Below are 14,236 nucleotides of genomic sequence, written 5' to 3' on the forward strand. Positions count from 1 at the left end.
CACCCCCTCCTGAATTTATCCCCAAGTGCCTCCAACCATCTTAAAAGGTCCAGAGATTCTTTGTGCCCTTCACTCACACACGCACAATTGTGGCTACTGCCTTTTTTTTTTTTTTTTTTCCTTTCTATTTTTACGTGTCATTTATATTGCATAATCTGGAATCTTGGATTTCCCTCCACACACACACACGCACACTTGCCAGCTCTGACTGGCAAATCATCTGCAGCTCACAAACGGGATCTGTAGTGTGAATGGGTCTATGGCCAGCATGCAAATGCATGCAAAACAAATTAGATATGGAAGAAAGCAGACATCCATTTTCTTTTCCCCATCACAACCCTCTTGGCACTGGGAGCTCACGTGGTGCCCGTGGAGGACCCCTTCGCAAACTGATGCGAGGGCATTAGCGCTGGAGGCAGGCTAATGAGTGGAAGGGGCCGAGCAGCTGGGCAGCCGGAGCAGCTTGGCCTGTCCATCACAAGCCCAACCATGTGGCAGACCTGGGCGCAATTCCTGAGCTGCACTGTAACGCGCGGCGAAACGTGCCAGCAACCCAGATGCTCCTGTTGGAAAAAATTGCTTCACAATTTGGAATCTCTGCTCTTTGATCGCTCTTTGGAGAGGAGGAGGGGAGGCACGATGCGGTCATATGAGTAACACACCTCCCTGCAGTCAGCAGTTGTTAAAACCTATATGTCGTTAATAAGTGACCTTATGTGCTTAATGTTAACTACTGAATGCCAGTGTAAATTGTTCCGGCCCTCCCCAAATCCCACTGTTTCCAGTAGGTGCTGTTTTCCTTCTACTCAGCAGGAAGAATTTAGACTCTTCTCAGCAATTTTTGCTGGAGTTGCTTTTTTGTTAGCCAAAGCTGTTATTATTACACAAGCGCTTTACCCTCTGCCCCCTGCCTTTAACACAGAGCCTGAGAGCTCTGCTGAAGTGAATGTGGAGATATTTTTATTTGGTTTTTTACTCTTCATTTTGGTTGCAGCCAGCTCTGTTTTGGTGCTTGCTCTGGCACACCGGCAGAGGCTTCTCCATGCAGCATGTTGAACGCTTGGTGCTTTTAATATGTAATTTTTCAGTGCTACCCATTAACAAGCTATGCTTTATTAATGAATTAATCAGGCTGTTACACAACCACTGTAGACAGGGTGCCAGAAAGCTGAGTGCCTCTCCCGCCCTCAAATGCATTCAGCTAATATAAATCTCAGCTTTTAGAAATAAAGCCAAATTAGAGTTTTACTCTTGAAAGTAATATATATATATATATTCCACTTGTGGTTTTAAGTTGTTGAGGTTCTTTTTCCTAAATTGCATTGATCTTGTATTTTCAAATTCAGTGAGTAAATGGACGCCTGTTCATCACATGTGAGCATACCATAATATTTGAAATGCCATAGTATTTGAAATCATGCCAATATGTTTGAAATCATCATTCAGAAGGTTATTTGTCTGCACATGCTACAATTGCGCTCACCATCCCTAATTCCTGGAGCCACGGGTCAGAGCGTAGTCACATGGGAAGCTGTACAGGAGGGAAAGCTGGTTTACAGCCCAGGAGGGCTTGCAGGCTCCGTCTGAAGCGCAAGAGAAGAGCCAGAGACAGAGAACCGAGGAAATAATGAGACAAAGCTGGCTGCAGTGCGAGAGGCTGTGAGCACAGCGCTCCAGAAGCCTGACTATTGTCATGCTTTTCACAGGGATCATTGAAAAGGGAAATTATAAGGAAGAGGTTAATGAAGGTTAATAAGATACATTCCTATATTTCAATTTTGTTATTACTATATTTATCTAGTCCTGCCTCTTCTGTAATGTAGGCAGTGAACCTTACTAAGTGATGTCTGCCTCCGGACAATAAGCCTACTTGACTGGAAGCATCCCTGTTGGTTAGCTAGCTAGCGTGGTTAAAAAAGACCCCGAGTAATGGTGATTCTACCACATCTGAAAGTTATGCCGGCGTTTCATTGCCATCAGGATTACCGGCCTCTGCCTTGTAGCATTTAATCTTGCCATTTAGCTTTTGTGTAGCTTTAGCTTTCTGTCTTTTAATGTCCGTTTCTGCAAGATTTAATCTATCAGAAGACTCTTCCCCATGTAGCAACTTGTAGGCTATGACAAAGTCGTGGAAAAACTTCCCTTGGAAAAAGTAAGTAGATGGAGTTTCATTAGTCATTCACTACAAAGGATGTTTTCCAGACCTGAAATCATTCTTGTAACTCTTTTCTGAACGCTTTCCAATTTTCCAACATCCTTTCTAAACTGTAGACACAAAAACTGGAATCAATACTGTAGTAAGGAGCCTGCTAAAACTGAGTGCTGGGGTAACACATCACCTGAGTCCTGCTCAGAGCTACAGCTAACAGCTCTCACAGCCGCAGCAGTGCCCATCGCTAGCACAGCCTTTTGGGGTTTTCTTGGTAGTCTCAAAACCTTTCTTTTTTGGGGGGGGACCACCTGAATTTTAATTGTGGCCTGCTTTGGTCAGTTCAAGAAATATAATTTTGCTTTCGGGTGTATGTGATTAGGCAAACCTCTTACTATGTAAGCTTTAACAAAATAATTAGCAAGTATATTAGCAATATAATAATCTGACATTTGAGTGATAATTTCAGTTGTTCCTCATTCAGACGTCAGGGCCCCAGCCCGTATTTTGTGTGTACACAGGACTCCTGGTGTTTTCAGCAAGAGCTGGAAGAGCTGTGGGAGTGATCAACAGGGCGCCAGATGGCCACATGTGTTACTTTTCCAGGTTAAATGTCAGCATGTAAATACAACAATTTGATAGGTTTTTTTCAGCAGGCTTCAAAATCAGAAGGCAGCAAATAAAAAGTTGGGGGTTTTAACTCTATAAACAGTTGTTTAGAGTTGCAGCTTGAAATGTAAGGTCTATGCGATTGACTCTTGAAAACATGAAAGTGTGAGGAGAGTTTTAGTTATGATTTCTAAAATACTTTGCTCGTAACTGAAAGGAAAAAAAGAAAATGTTTTGACAGTCAAACTGTAGTTGTAGTAGCAGCAGGAACAAGCACTTTTTAAGAGGTTACTACTACTATTATTGTTACTGTTATTTACAGCAATGGAATTGTTTTATCAGAAGTCCGTATTCTTGAGAAATTCCGGTGAAGCAGCTGTAGCACGGCTGATGGCTGCTACAGTTTGCCATGTTTCGCCATTTGTCATGTTTTGATTGCAAGCCAGCTGCGGTGGCAAATTGCTTATTTACTATTAGCTTGGAACAATTTCTTTTAGCTCACTGTGAACACACTGCTTTAGATGTACATTAAACATTAACTGCTGACTTCATGCAAAACACGTGCAAGAAACAAGGTGTAATAGCGATAGGATTTCTTTCTGTTATGCAAAATACGTGACTATAGGGCTGTTTGTGTTACTGTGTGTAAACCTCAGGAGACTTCTCCGCTGATTAATTTACCAAAGCCAACCCGAAGTAATCTTAGACCTGTGTCTTCTCCATACCACAGACTAGCTCAGTATGTGCTATTATCAGCATATTGCCTCAGAATGTTGTACCGCAAATAAGGACTGTAGACACCAAGTAGAATTAATGAGTTGTTGCCTAGTTAAAAATTAAATAGCAGTTACAAATGGCCTGAACTATAGCGAAGGCAGGATTATAAACGTTCCACGCTAACTAGTAAATAAACGTACCTGTAAACTGGCTTTTTTTAAAAGTCTCAAGGTAGGCACAAAGGTATCTGTCAAAATTTTTGTGTTACATTTCTGTATCAGCACTAAAAGCAAGCAGAGCTAGACTTGCAAGTGCAACAGCTGCAAAAGTGCATTTCCCAGCTAAAATGCTTGTCTCGGAGCAAGTTAAAAATTCAGGCAATTCTTAGACGTTACACTGCAGTAGCTGATCAGCTATTTCCACATAAAAAGAAAACCCTGCCCACTTTCTTCTTGGGCACCGAAGATGTCAGCAGAGCTAATGCCTGAATCAACAAATCCAGCTGTGGCTATCCCTAGACTCTGCCCATATCCATATTGGTGCTCTTTTAAGTTGAGGGCTTTTGAAAATGGATTCATGATGACAAAGAGCACAGTGGCAGAACAGCTTCGGTGCCGCGGCAGCCCTGGGGAGGCCGCATTCAGCATGTGACCTGTGCTGTTGCTTTGTAGACAAATTAATCCTGCTGTGCGCAGGACTTGGCTTGGGATATAAATAATTAAAGGTAGCACCGTTCCTCACTTGATCCTGCAAGTCTCAGTCTCTGTTGCTAGATATCAAAGGCAGCTGGATCGTGGTTCAGGCTGCAGAGAAACACTGAAAGAAATCACATACCGCCAGTAGGATTTTATTGGTGCGGCAGGCAGGGCTCCGCGCGCAGCCCAGGGGAGGCCGCTGAGTTGCATCATACAGCTCCTGAAGTCAAGTATTTTGCTGAACCAGGACCATACGGCTTGTCAGAATCTTGTTGGTGATCGATTCCCGTGTTGCTCAGCTGTCACCCTGTCCCGTGAGGATTTCATTGCTGTAAGAAATGAAAAGGAGAAAGTGAACTATGGTCCCTCGGGAGCAGGATTTGAGGCCACAGGGCAGGTTCCCTCCAGAGGAGCCGGCTCTGGAGCAAGGCTTCTCGCAGGTGCTCACTCCCCTTGCTCCAGGGACATCGTCAGCTATCTGCCAGACAAGAACGTCACCTGTAGCCCAGGGAAATACTGGGTTGTCTTCTGTTTTGTAAAGTTTGAAGGAATTGCCACTTCCCTAAGGTTTTTACTGCAACAATTAGGCAGGTACTTTCCTGACAGGCTTTTTCCACTGTCGCTGAAAAGAACGGTGAGCTAATTATAGCTTGTGCTACTGACATTGTCAAATGAAAAATAAAATCTTCAGCATCTATTACTTTTTCCCAACAGGCTGACTTAAACTGCAACATTCAAGATGATACAGGAGCATTTTATGGAGTCACTAGTCAGTACGAGAGCTCAGAAAACATGACAATCACCTGTTCCACCAAAGTCTGCTCATTTGGAAAGCAAGTAGTAGAAAAAGTAGAGGTGGGTGTTGTGATAGGATGTGTGGGATGATGCTCTGGTTCTCTTTCATGTTACTTAGGCTTTTCTCTCCCTCTCGTCTTTACTTTGCTCTTGTCTGGCTTTTCCGTCCTTCCTCTAAGCCTTCCTGAAAGAGTATTTTCCCTCCCAGCAGTGTTTGGGTCCATTTTAAATCACGGTGTGCATGGTGACACTACAGTTCCCTGCTCTTTGCAGACCCCCCGCTACCCCACCTGTGGCACCCTTTGGTGGGGAGCCTACAGCTGACGCTGGTGCCGCCTCCTCCATCACCTGGCAGAAAAGAGCTGAAGCAAAAAATGCTTTGGCTCCCATTTCCAACCACCTGGCCAGCCATGTAGCCTGTTTGGAACCACACTACAGTGCCAAGCTACTCTCTGTCATCCAGATTTTTAAACATTTTATAGCAATGGATGGTGTGCTACGCTTCATCTATCCCCATGCTTATTTTATCTTTACGCAAAGGCCAGCATGCTTTCTCCAGTCACCAGCAGCTTTTGGATACAAAGTTGTGTATTGTTTTAACACACAAGGGCTGTGACTTATTTTTCACCTTTTCTTTTCAAAGCACAGGGTTGTATGGCATGCTCAGGTAGCTGGTTGGCCTTTTGTACAATGGTATGGCAGCTATTTAACTTGTCTTCGGTGTCCTAAGCCCTACGCCCACATCTTTTACCTGCAGTACAGTTTCTGTATGGGAATTTTAGCCTAGAGCTGCAGGCTGAGCCCTTTATGGATGTCCTGCTCACTGTTTGTGTTCTTCTTATACTAAATATGTTTTCTGTGCATAGTGACCATAAAATTTTTTTCCATAATTTCCATTTTTTCAAGCTGAGAGAAAGCTAAAAAAAAAAACCCCACAAGCTGCTGAGAAGCTCATCTGAGCAATTGGTAGCTGGGCAGCAGGAGTCCAAAGTCACAGCCTTACCCTCCTTCAGCCCCTCTGAGACCCTGCAATCTAAATCAGGCCGGGTTTCTTCCAGCTGCAGTCTTGCATCTTTCTGTAATTCATAAATTGCCTGTTAAATCATGCAATAATGTAGCTATGTTTACGTGTGTATTTATGCATAAACATACAAGCTTATTTTTGCTGTTTCCTTTGCAGACAGTTGCCCTGAAATGATGTACAATCATCTTACCACAAAGCTTTCAGCTTAAGTCACTTTTACTTGACTTGGACTTACCTTTATGTAATCCTCATTTGTTCAGTTTTTTTAATTCATAAGTTAGTGAACAAGTAATGATACTATAACTTAATAATTAAGGATCCTTGAATATTTAGCAAGGCACTGCATAGCTCAGGCAGGGAGTTAGCAAGTAGGCCTGCCTGTGTGTCTGAGAGCCACTTTCTCTTTTTTCTGTCTACACAAAGAAAGAAAAAAAACCCCAGATTTATTATTCACTTTTTTGCTATTTTTGAATTGTAAATGCTCTTTTTTTTTTTTTTTTATTAGACTGAATATGCAAGGTTTGAGAACGGCCGATTCGTGTACAGAATAAATCGCTCTCCAATGTGTGAATATATGATCAACTTCATACACAAGCTGAAGCATTTACCAGAGAAATACATGATGAACAGCGTGTTGGAAAATTTTACAATTTTATTGGTATGGACTCACTTTTTATTTTTGCATTTCTAAAATACTCTCAGGCTTTGTATGGCTTGCTTAACTTGCAATATTTAGAAGCAGTTTCAGAGTCCTTTAGTCACGTTGCTTACTAAATAAATCACCTCACTGACTTCAGAGTAATACTCTTGGAATTGTGCACTACAGGCGCTAAGGATGAAAAGGCTAAGCTGGCTGAGAACATGAACAAACGTCTTTGTTACTCTCCAGCAATTCAGCTTACTTCTCTCTTTTTTTCATACAAGTCTCTATTTGGTGTTTGTCGAGAGCCTGAGGCAGTAACTTTGAACCATCCCATTCATCTAATGTGTTCTTACTGAGATGTCAGTTACAATACTGCAGATGTCAGTGGTGTTAATTAGTTCTTGGGCCAGGAAAGCATGCTGTAATGGTGACGCCCCACAGGTGATATAAAGCATGAAGAATGGTGCACATGGTGGCCTTTAAGCCAGTTTCATCCAGTTGCCCAACTTGTTTTCACTGGGGCTTTGCGGTGACACCTCAGCCAAGCCTGTGGAGCCGTGCGCTGCTGCCGCCGTAGGATTCGGGCAGGCCCAAGGGGTGGTGGCGTGGGGAAGAGGCAGGGCCACCAGCACAGAGCCACGCGCTCCCTGCTCAGCTGCCGCTCGGCCAGCCAGCACAAGGTGACAGGGGCGCGCCGGTTTCTCTCTGCGGCAGCGGGCTCAGGCTGGGGAAGGCTGAGCCCGGACCACGCGATGGAGGCTCCTGGCCGAGCAGCCGCGGTGGGCGGCGGGCTGCATCCTGGTGCCCTCCGCGGGGAGCCTGCGCCCGCAGCTCAGCCCCAGAGCGCAGCGTGTGAGCGTGGTGGTCGCGGAGAGCATTTACATTGCCAACGAGAGGGCACGCAGACACGCATCCCAAATGGCCACTTCTAAAGGTTGTCCAAATTAAGCCAGTTATTTCTTGCTTTGGCCCTGGTGTTTCCACGTTTGTAATATATTGTTTAACTCTTCCTTCCCCTGAAACAGGTTGTAACAAACAGGGATACGCAAGAAACCCTGCTCTGCATGGCTTGTGTATTTGAAGTGTCGAACAGCGAACATGGAGCACAGCATCATATCTACAGGCTTGTAAAGGACTGAGCAGTTATTTATATATACACTTCATTTCACTTCTTTATCAAAACACAGACTGTAAACCTCAACACTAAGTGGCAGTGCCTCTGGCCCAACTTTCACCCACATTTTTCTAAATCCTGTTTTAGTGAAGTCATTTTTAATGTGTTCATATATAATTGTAGCTGTGAAATTCTGGTACAGTTGTAAAAATTATTTCTAAAACTAAGTGTTCTTCAAATTTGTAAACCACAGTTCTTTGGGAAGACTGTATTTAAGAACCTAACGCCTCTGTCTGTGGAGGCCTATTTTTAATTCTGATAGAAAAATGTATGACAGAGCATTTGCCATGGGGAAAAACTGACAGCATTTATAAGAATTTATTTTGGGTTTTTTTCCAACATGAAATACTTGTTTTACAATGCAAGTGAAATTGAAATGAATCTTTAGCTATAACTGTAAATGAGTACACAAAGTTAATAATCTTTATAGAATTATCTTTGTAACTAATTAGGGTGGAAGATATGGACGAATGTAATTCACTAAATTATTTTTTAAAATGAAACGTTTTTCTGTTTGAAACCAAATGAAAAATATAGCCTTAAGAAATGCCTGATAGAAACAGACAGGTCCTAAAATTAGGCAAATTTTGTATTTTTTTCTCAACGCTAAAACTAATCTTCTAATCCATTAAACTTTCAAACAGGTATTGCAGAGAAAGAAAACATCATCCCTTATCCCTAACATATCTAGTGTATTTTAAAAGAGTATAAAGTTGTATTGTACTAATATGAAAATTTGATTATTTAATGAAAAAGATGGCTCATTTTGCAATAAGTAGGTAAATACTGAAGATTTAGACTTGCATTATATGTAGTCTTGTGTGTGCAGTTATATTTTATATGGACAACTATGTTTTCTAGTAAGTTGAGCGAAAAACTTGCAACTCTGAAATTAACAGATGAATGGAAACAACTGACATTGCGACAGCATCGAGTAATTCGTAAACTGAAAGCAAAACACTAATGTGGTTGAAAGAAGAACACGTACACACCTGAAAGGATCAGCAGCTTTAATATCTATGAGACGCTAGAAAATCAGAACCACCATCAGGCAAAGAAGATTGGAAAGTGGAGATATTTTTTTTCTCCTTTTCCTCTTTATCATGGTGCTCTTACACCTCTCCCAGTTGTCTCTCCAGTTCTGACTGGCAAAGACCTTACACGAAACAGACACGTACGTACCACGTGGGGTCTGATGTCGTTTTGCATCTGGATGTGGTAGTATATTCATCCTTCTAATATATTCAGGGACGACTCCAGGAAGTGAAGTACAGCTGGAGACATTTTAATGCCGTAAGGATTCGAACCATGGATGTGGGTGTGAGCGACTGAGGTACGCACATGTGAGAGAAATAGTCTCATTCCTCCTGGCTACACCAGAGAGTGTCGCTCAGTTTCTTTCCTTCTGCTGCACCCCAGCACTGCCCCTCAGTTGCCCGAGCAGCAGTTGTTTCAGCAATTGCTGGGCCAGCAGCGGGTTCTCATGCAAAACGCTTGTCTGAAAGGCTGAGGGCTGCCCGGCCAAGCACAAGCCACCTTAAGGATCAGCCACGAGGTATGAGCAGAGAGCGTTCTTGGGAAGGTCTTTGGCAGTCCTGAGTCAAAGTTAACAGTTAGCAGGTCCCTCCTCCCGGCCCTTGACCCGGAAGCGCCCATGCACAATTTAAGTCTAGAATTTACTCCCAGGCACAGCGCTCTAGTCTTCAAAAAAGCCAGTCTTATTTTTTTATATTCTGTATCTGCGTAACACTTTGTTAGAATTGCCCATTGCGGAGTTATCTAGAACAGAATTCGCCTAGGTGAGGTAGCGGGTCGCTGTACACCTGCGTCAGACCGCGGTCACACTTAGCACTGGTGAGGACCCGGGTTAGGGGACAATACCAACATCACCCAGGTGAAGGGTGGCTGCTTAAACTCCTTAGTTTGCCTCTGATCTAACCCTAGTAGGCGGATAATTGCTGTGATGTCTAGCTGTTACCGGCTCGTGGATGTTAGGGCTGATGATCTTTTGGTTTATATTCCGTTGAACTGAACTGAGAAATATGTCCATGGTAAGGTCTCTTTTAACACTCATTTTTAACACTAACAATCACATCAGGAAAAGCACTGCATTGTAACAGCCTAATGGTAGCCCTTTGTTCTAAGCACTTGGTGTTACAAGTCAAAAACTACTTTTTTTGTTCTAAAGTTGTCTTTTATTTAGGGTTTGAATTGTGGTTTTGGTGATTATTTTTTTTTTTTTTTTAAATAACAAGCAAACTCTTTGAGGCATATAAAGTATGTAAGTCAATTTGCAAGACCAGGTACAGTTTTTTTTAATAGAATCTGGCACACTACATATGCCATAACTATAGGGTATAAAAAGTCACAATGTTTATTGGTGTTCACATATGTAATATTAGGGAAACTACTTCCATCGTCTTTTCTTTACACTTCTGTAAATGAATCCATACCCTGTATATGTTAATTCTTAAAAGCCTTAATCCTTCAACTGTTCGGTGTGGGGTGTGTAGTCCAACAGGCTGCCTGTAAACTGTGAGCTCTTTTGTAAGCTGGAAGTACTTATCTTGTTACTGTTACTTTTTTGTAGGAACCTTTTAATTGAGAGCTGCCAAAGCATTACAATATGCAGTGCCTTAGCATTACATTAGAAGTACCTTTAGCCTCTTAACATAAATTTTATATATTGTTTTATTAATTGGTTCCATTTTTAAAAATACCTGTATTTTCTCCCACAGAACCCGTTTTTGACTGCTTGATCTAAACCAACCTTCCGTACAAGTCAGTCCCACGAGTGCGCAGTTAAATGCCTATACCAAAAGGAAAGGTTACAGATTCTTAGCTCTCCGTGAAAAGTGAATTGTATTACTAAATGCTGCCTTTTTAAATTTCATGACCAAATAATTAATTGTGACTCTTCTGCACTCTAGCATGAAAGTGCCTTTGGTTTGAAATTCCAGCTTAGAAAAGTGCTGCCATAATAATGACAATTTGTAGAGAGACCAAAAATATTTAGTTATCACCGTAATGCCTTTGGTTTATTGGAATAAGTTGAATCTACAGGCCTCCATTCACAAAAGAGCACCATTTATAGCAAAGTAATTTTGCTAATGATCAACCTGCTGAAGAATAATCTACTGTTTTGCCATTTCTGACAGCATTGCAAACCAGCAACTGATTAGTCTGTGATACAAAAATGAAAATTATTCACATTTATATTCTCTTCATCCAGTTGTGCATCTGCATAATGAGAGAACCATATACTGCAGAATTTCAGACAGTGGACAAATGTGACTTTATTGTTCTCCTCAATAATATTTTGGTATCTGCGAAGATTTTTTATTTAGACAGAAGATTTTGTTTACAAAGCTGTGCGTGCTGAAAGTCAGATGCCTAAAACATGGGGAACAGAGAATAGCTAGGGTAAATGCAATTGTGTGTTATTAAGCATTGAAATGTTGAGTGTGAGGGTTGTGGATGAAGGTGCTGTTAGAGAAACTCTGGCCAGCACGATTCAAAACACAGGGTTGTTTTGTTTTGGTTTTCTCCCAGATGATTTCTTGGAAAAAATAAAAAAAGCTCCTCTTGATAATGCATCTGTATTTGATACCTTCTGTGAACGGGGGCCATACTGTACACGATAACTAAAATTGATGGGAAGAGGAGCAAGATTTTAAGAAAACAATGTTAGAACAAATATCAGCAAAACCAAAAGCTGTCAGAGGGATTATATAGTTGTGAATACAATTTTAACTTGATTTTTAAAGTATTTGATGAAAACTAAGATGAACTTTTTATATATAGAAATATTGTGACACTGTGTGGTAAATATTGTGATAATTCAAGTTCCCCGTCTCTAAAATATTATTTTTGTTATTCCTTCGAGGTCTAAATCTCACTTACCTCTCTAAGACAAGTAATCCTGTTGAACTCAATGAGACTGAGGTAGGGCAAAGACACTTTCGCCCCACAGGTAGAGCATATATTTTCAGTTATTACCAAACGTTTCAGCTGTACTAGTCAACATTTGTGATCAACTACACTTCTGTCTCATTAAAATAAGCATAATGGTACCATCCGGGGCTGTTAAAAATTACTGCTAACAAATGTAGTTGTACTTACTTGAATTCCAAAATGATTTTATTTAGGTACTGCACCACTATTTTGAAGGAATTGCAGATAACACGCCTGTTTCTCACTTTCCCTTTCTGCCGCAGCTACAGCTTGTTAAGTTTGGCAGTAGCTTCTTCCGTTAAAACCTCCACGGTATAGGCTATTTGAAATAATGAAGGGTGTACATTAATGTTGAATGTAAGTAACTGGCCAGTTCAAGGCAGATAACAACATCTGATGTACTAATCCATAGCTATTTATTTTTCCACTGCAAGTCCTAGGGCACACTTGCTTTCCCAAGCAGTTGCCCTTACACTCTTCCTGGATTACTCAATCAGTCATACTGAGAAACCTTTCGACTACCCTTTACTCGACCCGTACGGATACACGTGCCCGCTCACACAGCGGATGTGTATAACAGGGTCTGGGTTTGTACTTTTCTCAGGATGATCTCTTTTTTCCCCCTCTTATCTTTCATAACGAGATCTTTAGCCCCCTAAAAAACACTGAGGCTGGATAAGTCAAAGTACAAGAAATACTTTGGACATCTTCACCTTTTAACTTTTCAGGTCATTCTTGCTGAGATCATGTAATTAGTTTTAGTGTGTAAATTAAATCTTAAATGCACTCAGTTGACTAAAAGGAGATGGATCCCTGTTACCTCCTTACAGAATATGTGTTTTTGTTTTCGTTTTGTTTTGTTTTATGGGCCTCTGATTCAGGCTCATGACTGCAGACAAAAAATACAATATGTGCCTGAAAAAAAAAAAAAAAAAAAAGACAAAAGAATTTTATAACATTGAAAACCTGAATAGCCTTTAATTCTTCAGTACATTTTATGTAAAACAGGTTGGGTTTTTGTTTTGTTTTGGGGTTTTTTTGCCATGTGCATTTGTTCACATTTGTAAATGACTTAATGGAATTCTCACTTTATGTTTATTTGTGTAATGTGTATAAAATGGGTTTGTGACTTAAGCATATTCATATATGGTCAGTGGTTACTTTAATATTGTACTGCTGCTGGTAACTTTTGATGTAGAACTTGCCTTTTGATGATAAAGTACCTCTAGGTTAGACAGTGAGGGAAGGCTCTTTGAAAAAAAGTGAATGTTCTCCAATGTTTTCTTAACATATTTGCAGAAGCTTTCAAAAGGAGTTTCAGTCAAACCTCTTGGCAGTACAGTATTCTTGTATTTGTTATTGTCTGTGTGTAGGTACTGGTACCTTTTTTTGTTTAAAATGTTTTAAGTGTTGGCTTTAAAGTGAATTTATCTTTAGTATGATAGTAATATGAAAATTATAGGTTTTGTGTGCAGAGAATTTTTTTATAAAGTGCTTTGTAAAAAAAAAAAAACGTATTCTAGCTTTCGCGGTACATATGTGTGATAACTTTAATATCCATGACAGTTAAGTGCAATTATTTCATCACTCTAAAAATGCTATTTTTGTGTCGGTTACTGCAGGTGTTTTCATGTCTTTGCAAAGTGACACATTTTGATGCCTTCTTGATAAAGTGGTAGAATTTTTGTAGCTTTCTAGAAACTTTGTATTCATACAGTATCGATTGAAAATAAAGAAAATGAAAGTGTTTTGTGCATTTATCTTAATCTCTTCCATCAATCTCTTTTTAATGTTGGGTGCAACTTTCAAAAGCATTTTCCAAAGTAGCACAAGGCCGGCCTTGCAGCAATACCCTGCACCTACCTGAAGGTGCAGTGGACATCTGGCGGGACGTAGAAAACCTCTAGGGCTGGCACTCAAGGCTGGCACACCTGGAAACCACGTTCAACAGCGAGTCCATATGCACTATCACCAAGAAAGATGCCTACCTCTAGTTTGTGCGTCTTCCTAAAGAAACAGTGGTGGATTTTTTTTGAAACATCATTTAAACCATACTGTTTTAATGGGAAAAGCCACCCATCCCCCTTTATTCCAGAAGCATGAATGACCTAATCAAAACTGTACTTAATAAATGGCATCATATACATCACTGACTTGGCAACTAGAACTGACTGAGGAACACGTTAGTTGTCTGAGGCTGAGGTGTTTCTTCCAGAAGGAAACTGAGCTCTGCGGGAACGGAGGTCCTAAGAAATGTAACATTTTTCAAGAGATTTCTTGTTTTTCTTAAACCACTTGCCCCTCAGCTAGCAGCTGTACCTAGTATGATGAGAGGACGAAACAGGATCAGCTTGCCTGCCGCATTCATTAAGCGAAACCACCTAGCCAGGGACGGGGAAAAGAAAGTAAAGAAAAAGAGAATAAGAGCGATATCCTGGATCAACTGAAATCAATGGAAACATGACCAGGACTTGGC

At 41.0% G+C, this 14,236-nt stretch overlaps 1 protein-coding gene across 17 annotated transcripts in view; it reads left to right on the top strand.

The window, feature by feature from the left end:
• The window catches only part of TEAD1 (TEA domain transcription factor 1), a 160,953-nt gene extending 147,441 nt beyond the window's left edge, over positions 1-13,512 (top strand). For 12 of the 17 annotated variants that reach the window (XM_037401902.1, XM_037401896.1, XM_037401898.1 and 9 more), the window contains 3 exons: positions 4,885-5,025; positions 6,495-6,647; positions 7,658-8,347. In XM_037401902.1, the coding sequence (XP_037257799.1) occupies positions 4,885-5,025; positions 6,495-6,647; positions 7,658-7,771 (408 nt within the window). In that variant the 3' untranslated portion in view covers positions 7,772-8,347. Of the gene's footprint in view, positions 1-4,884; positions 5,026-6,494; positions 6,648-7,657 lie in introns of all 17 variants that reach the window. The other 5 variants (XM_037401903.1, XM_037401905.1, XM_037401906.1 and 2 more) reach the window with 1 other exon arrangement.
• The last annotated feature ends 724 nt before the right edge of the window (positions 13,513-14,236 follow it).

This window comes from Falco rusticolus, chromosome 10 (assembly GCF_015220075.1).
Source record: "Falco rusticolus isolate bFalRus1 chromosome 10, bFalRus1.pri, whole genome shotgun sequence".
Classification (NCBI taxonomy): Eukaryota; Metazoa; Chordata; class Aves; order Falconiformes; family Falconidae; genus Falco; species Falco rusticolus.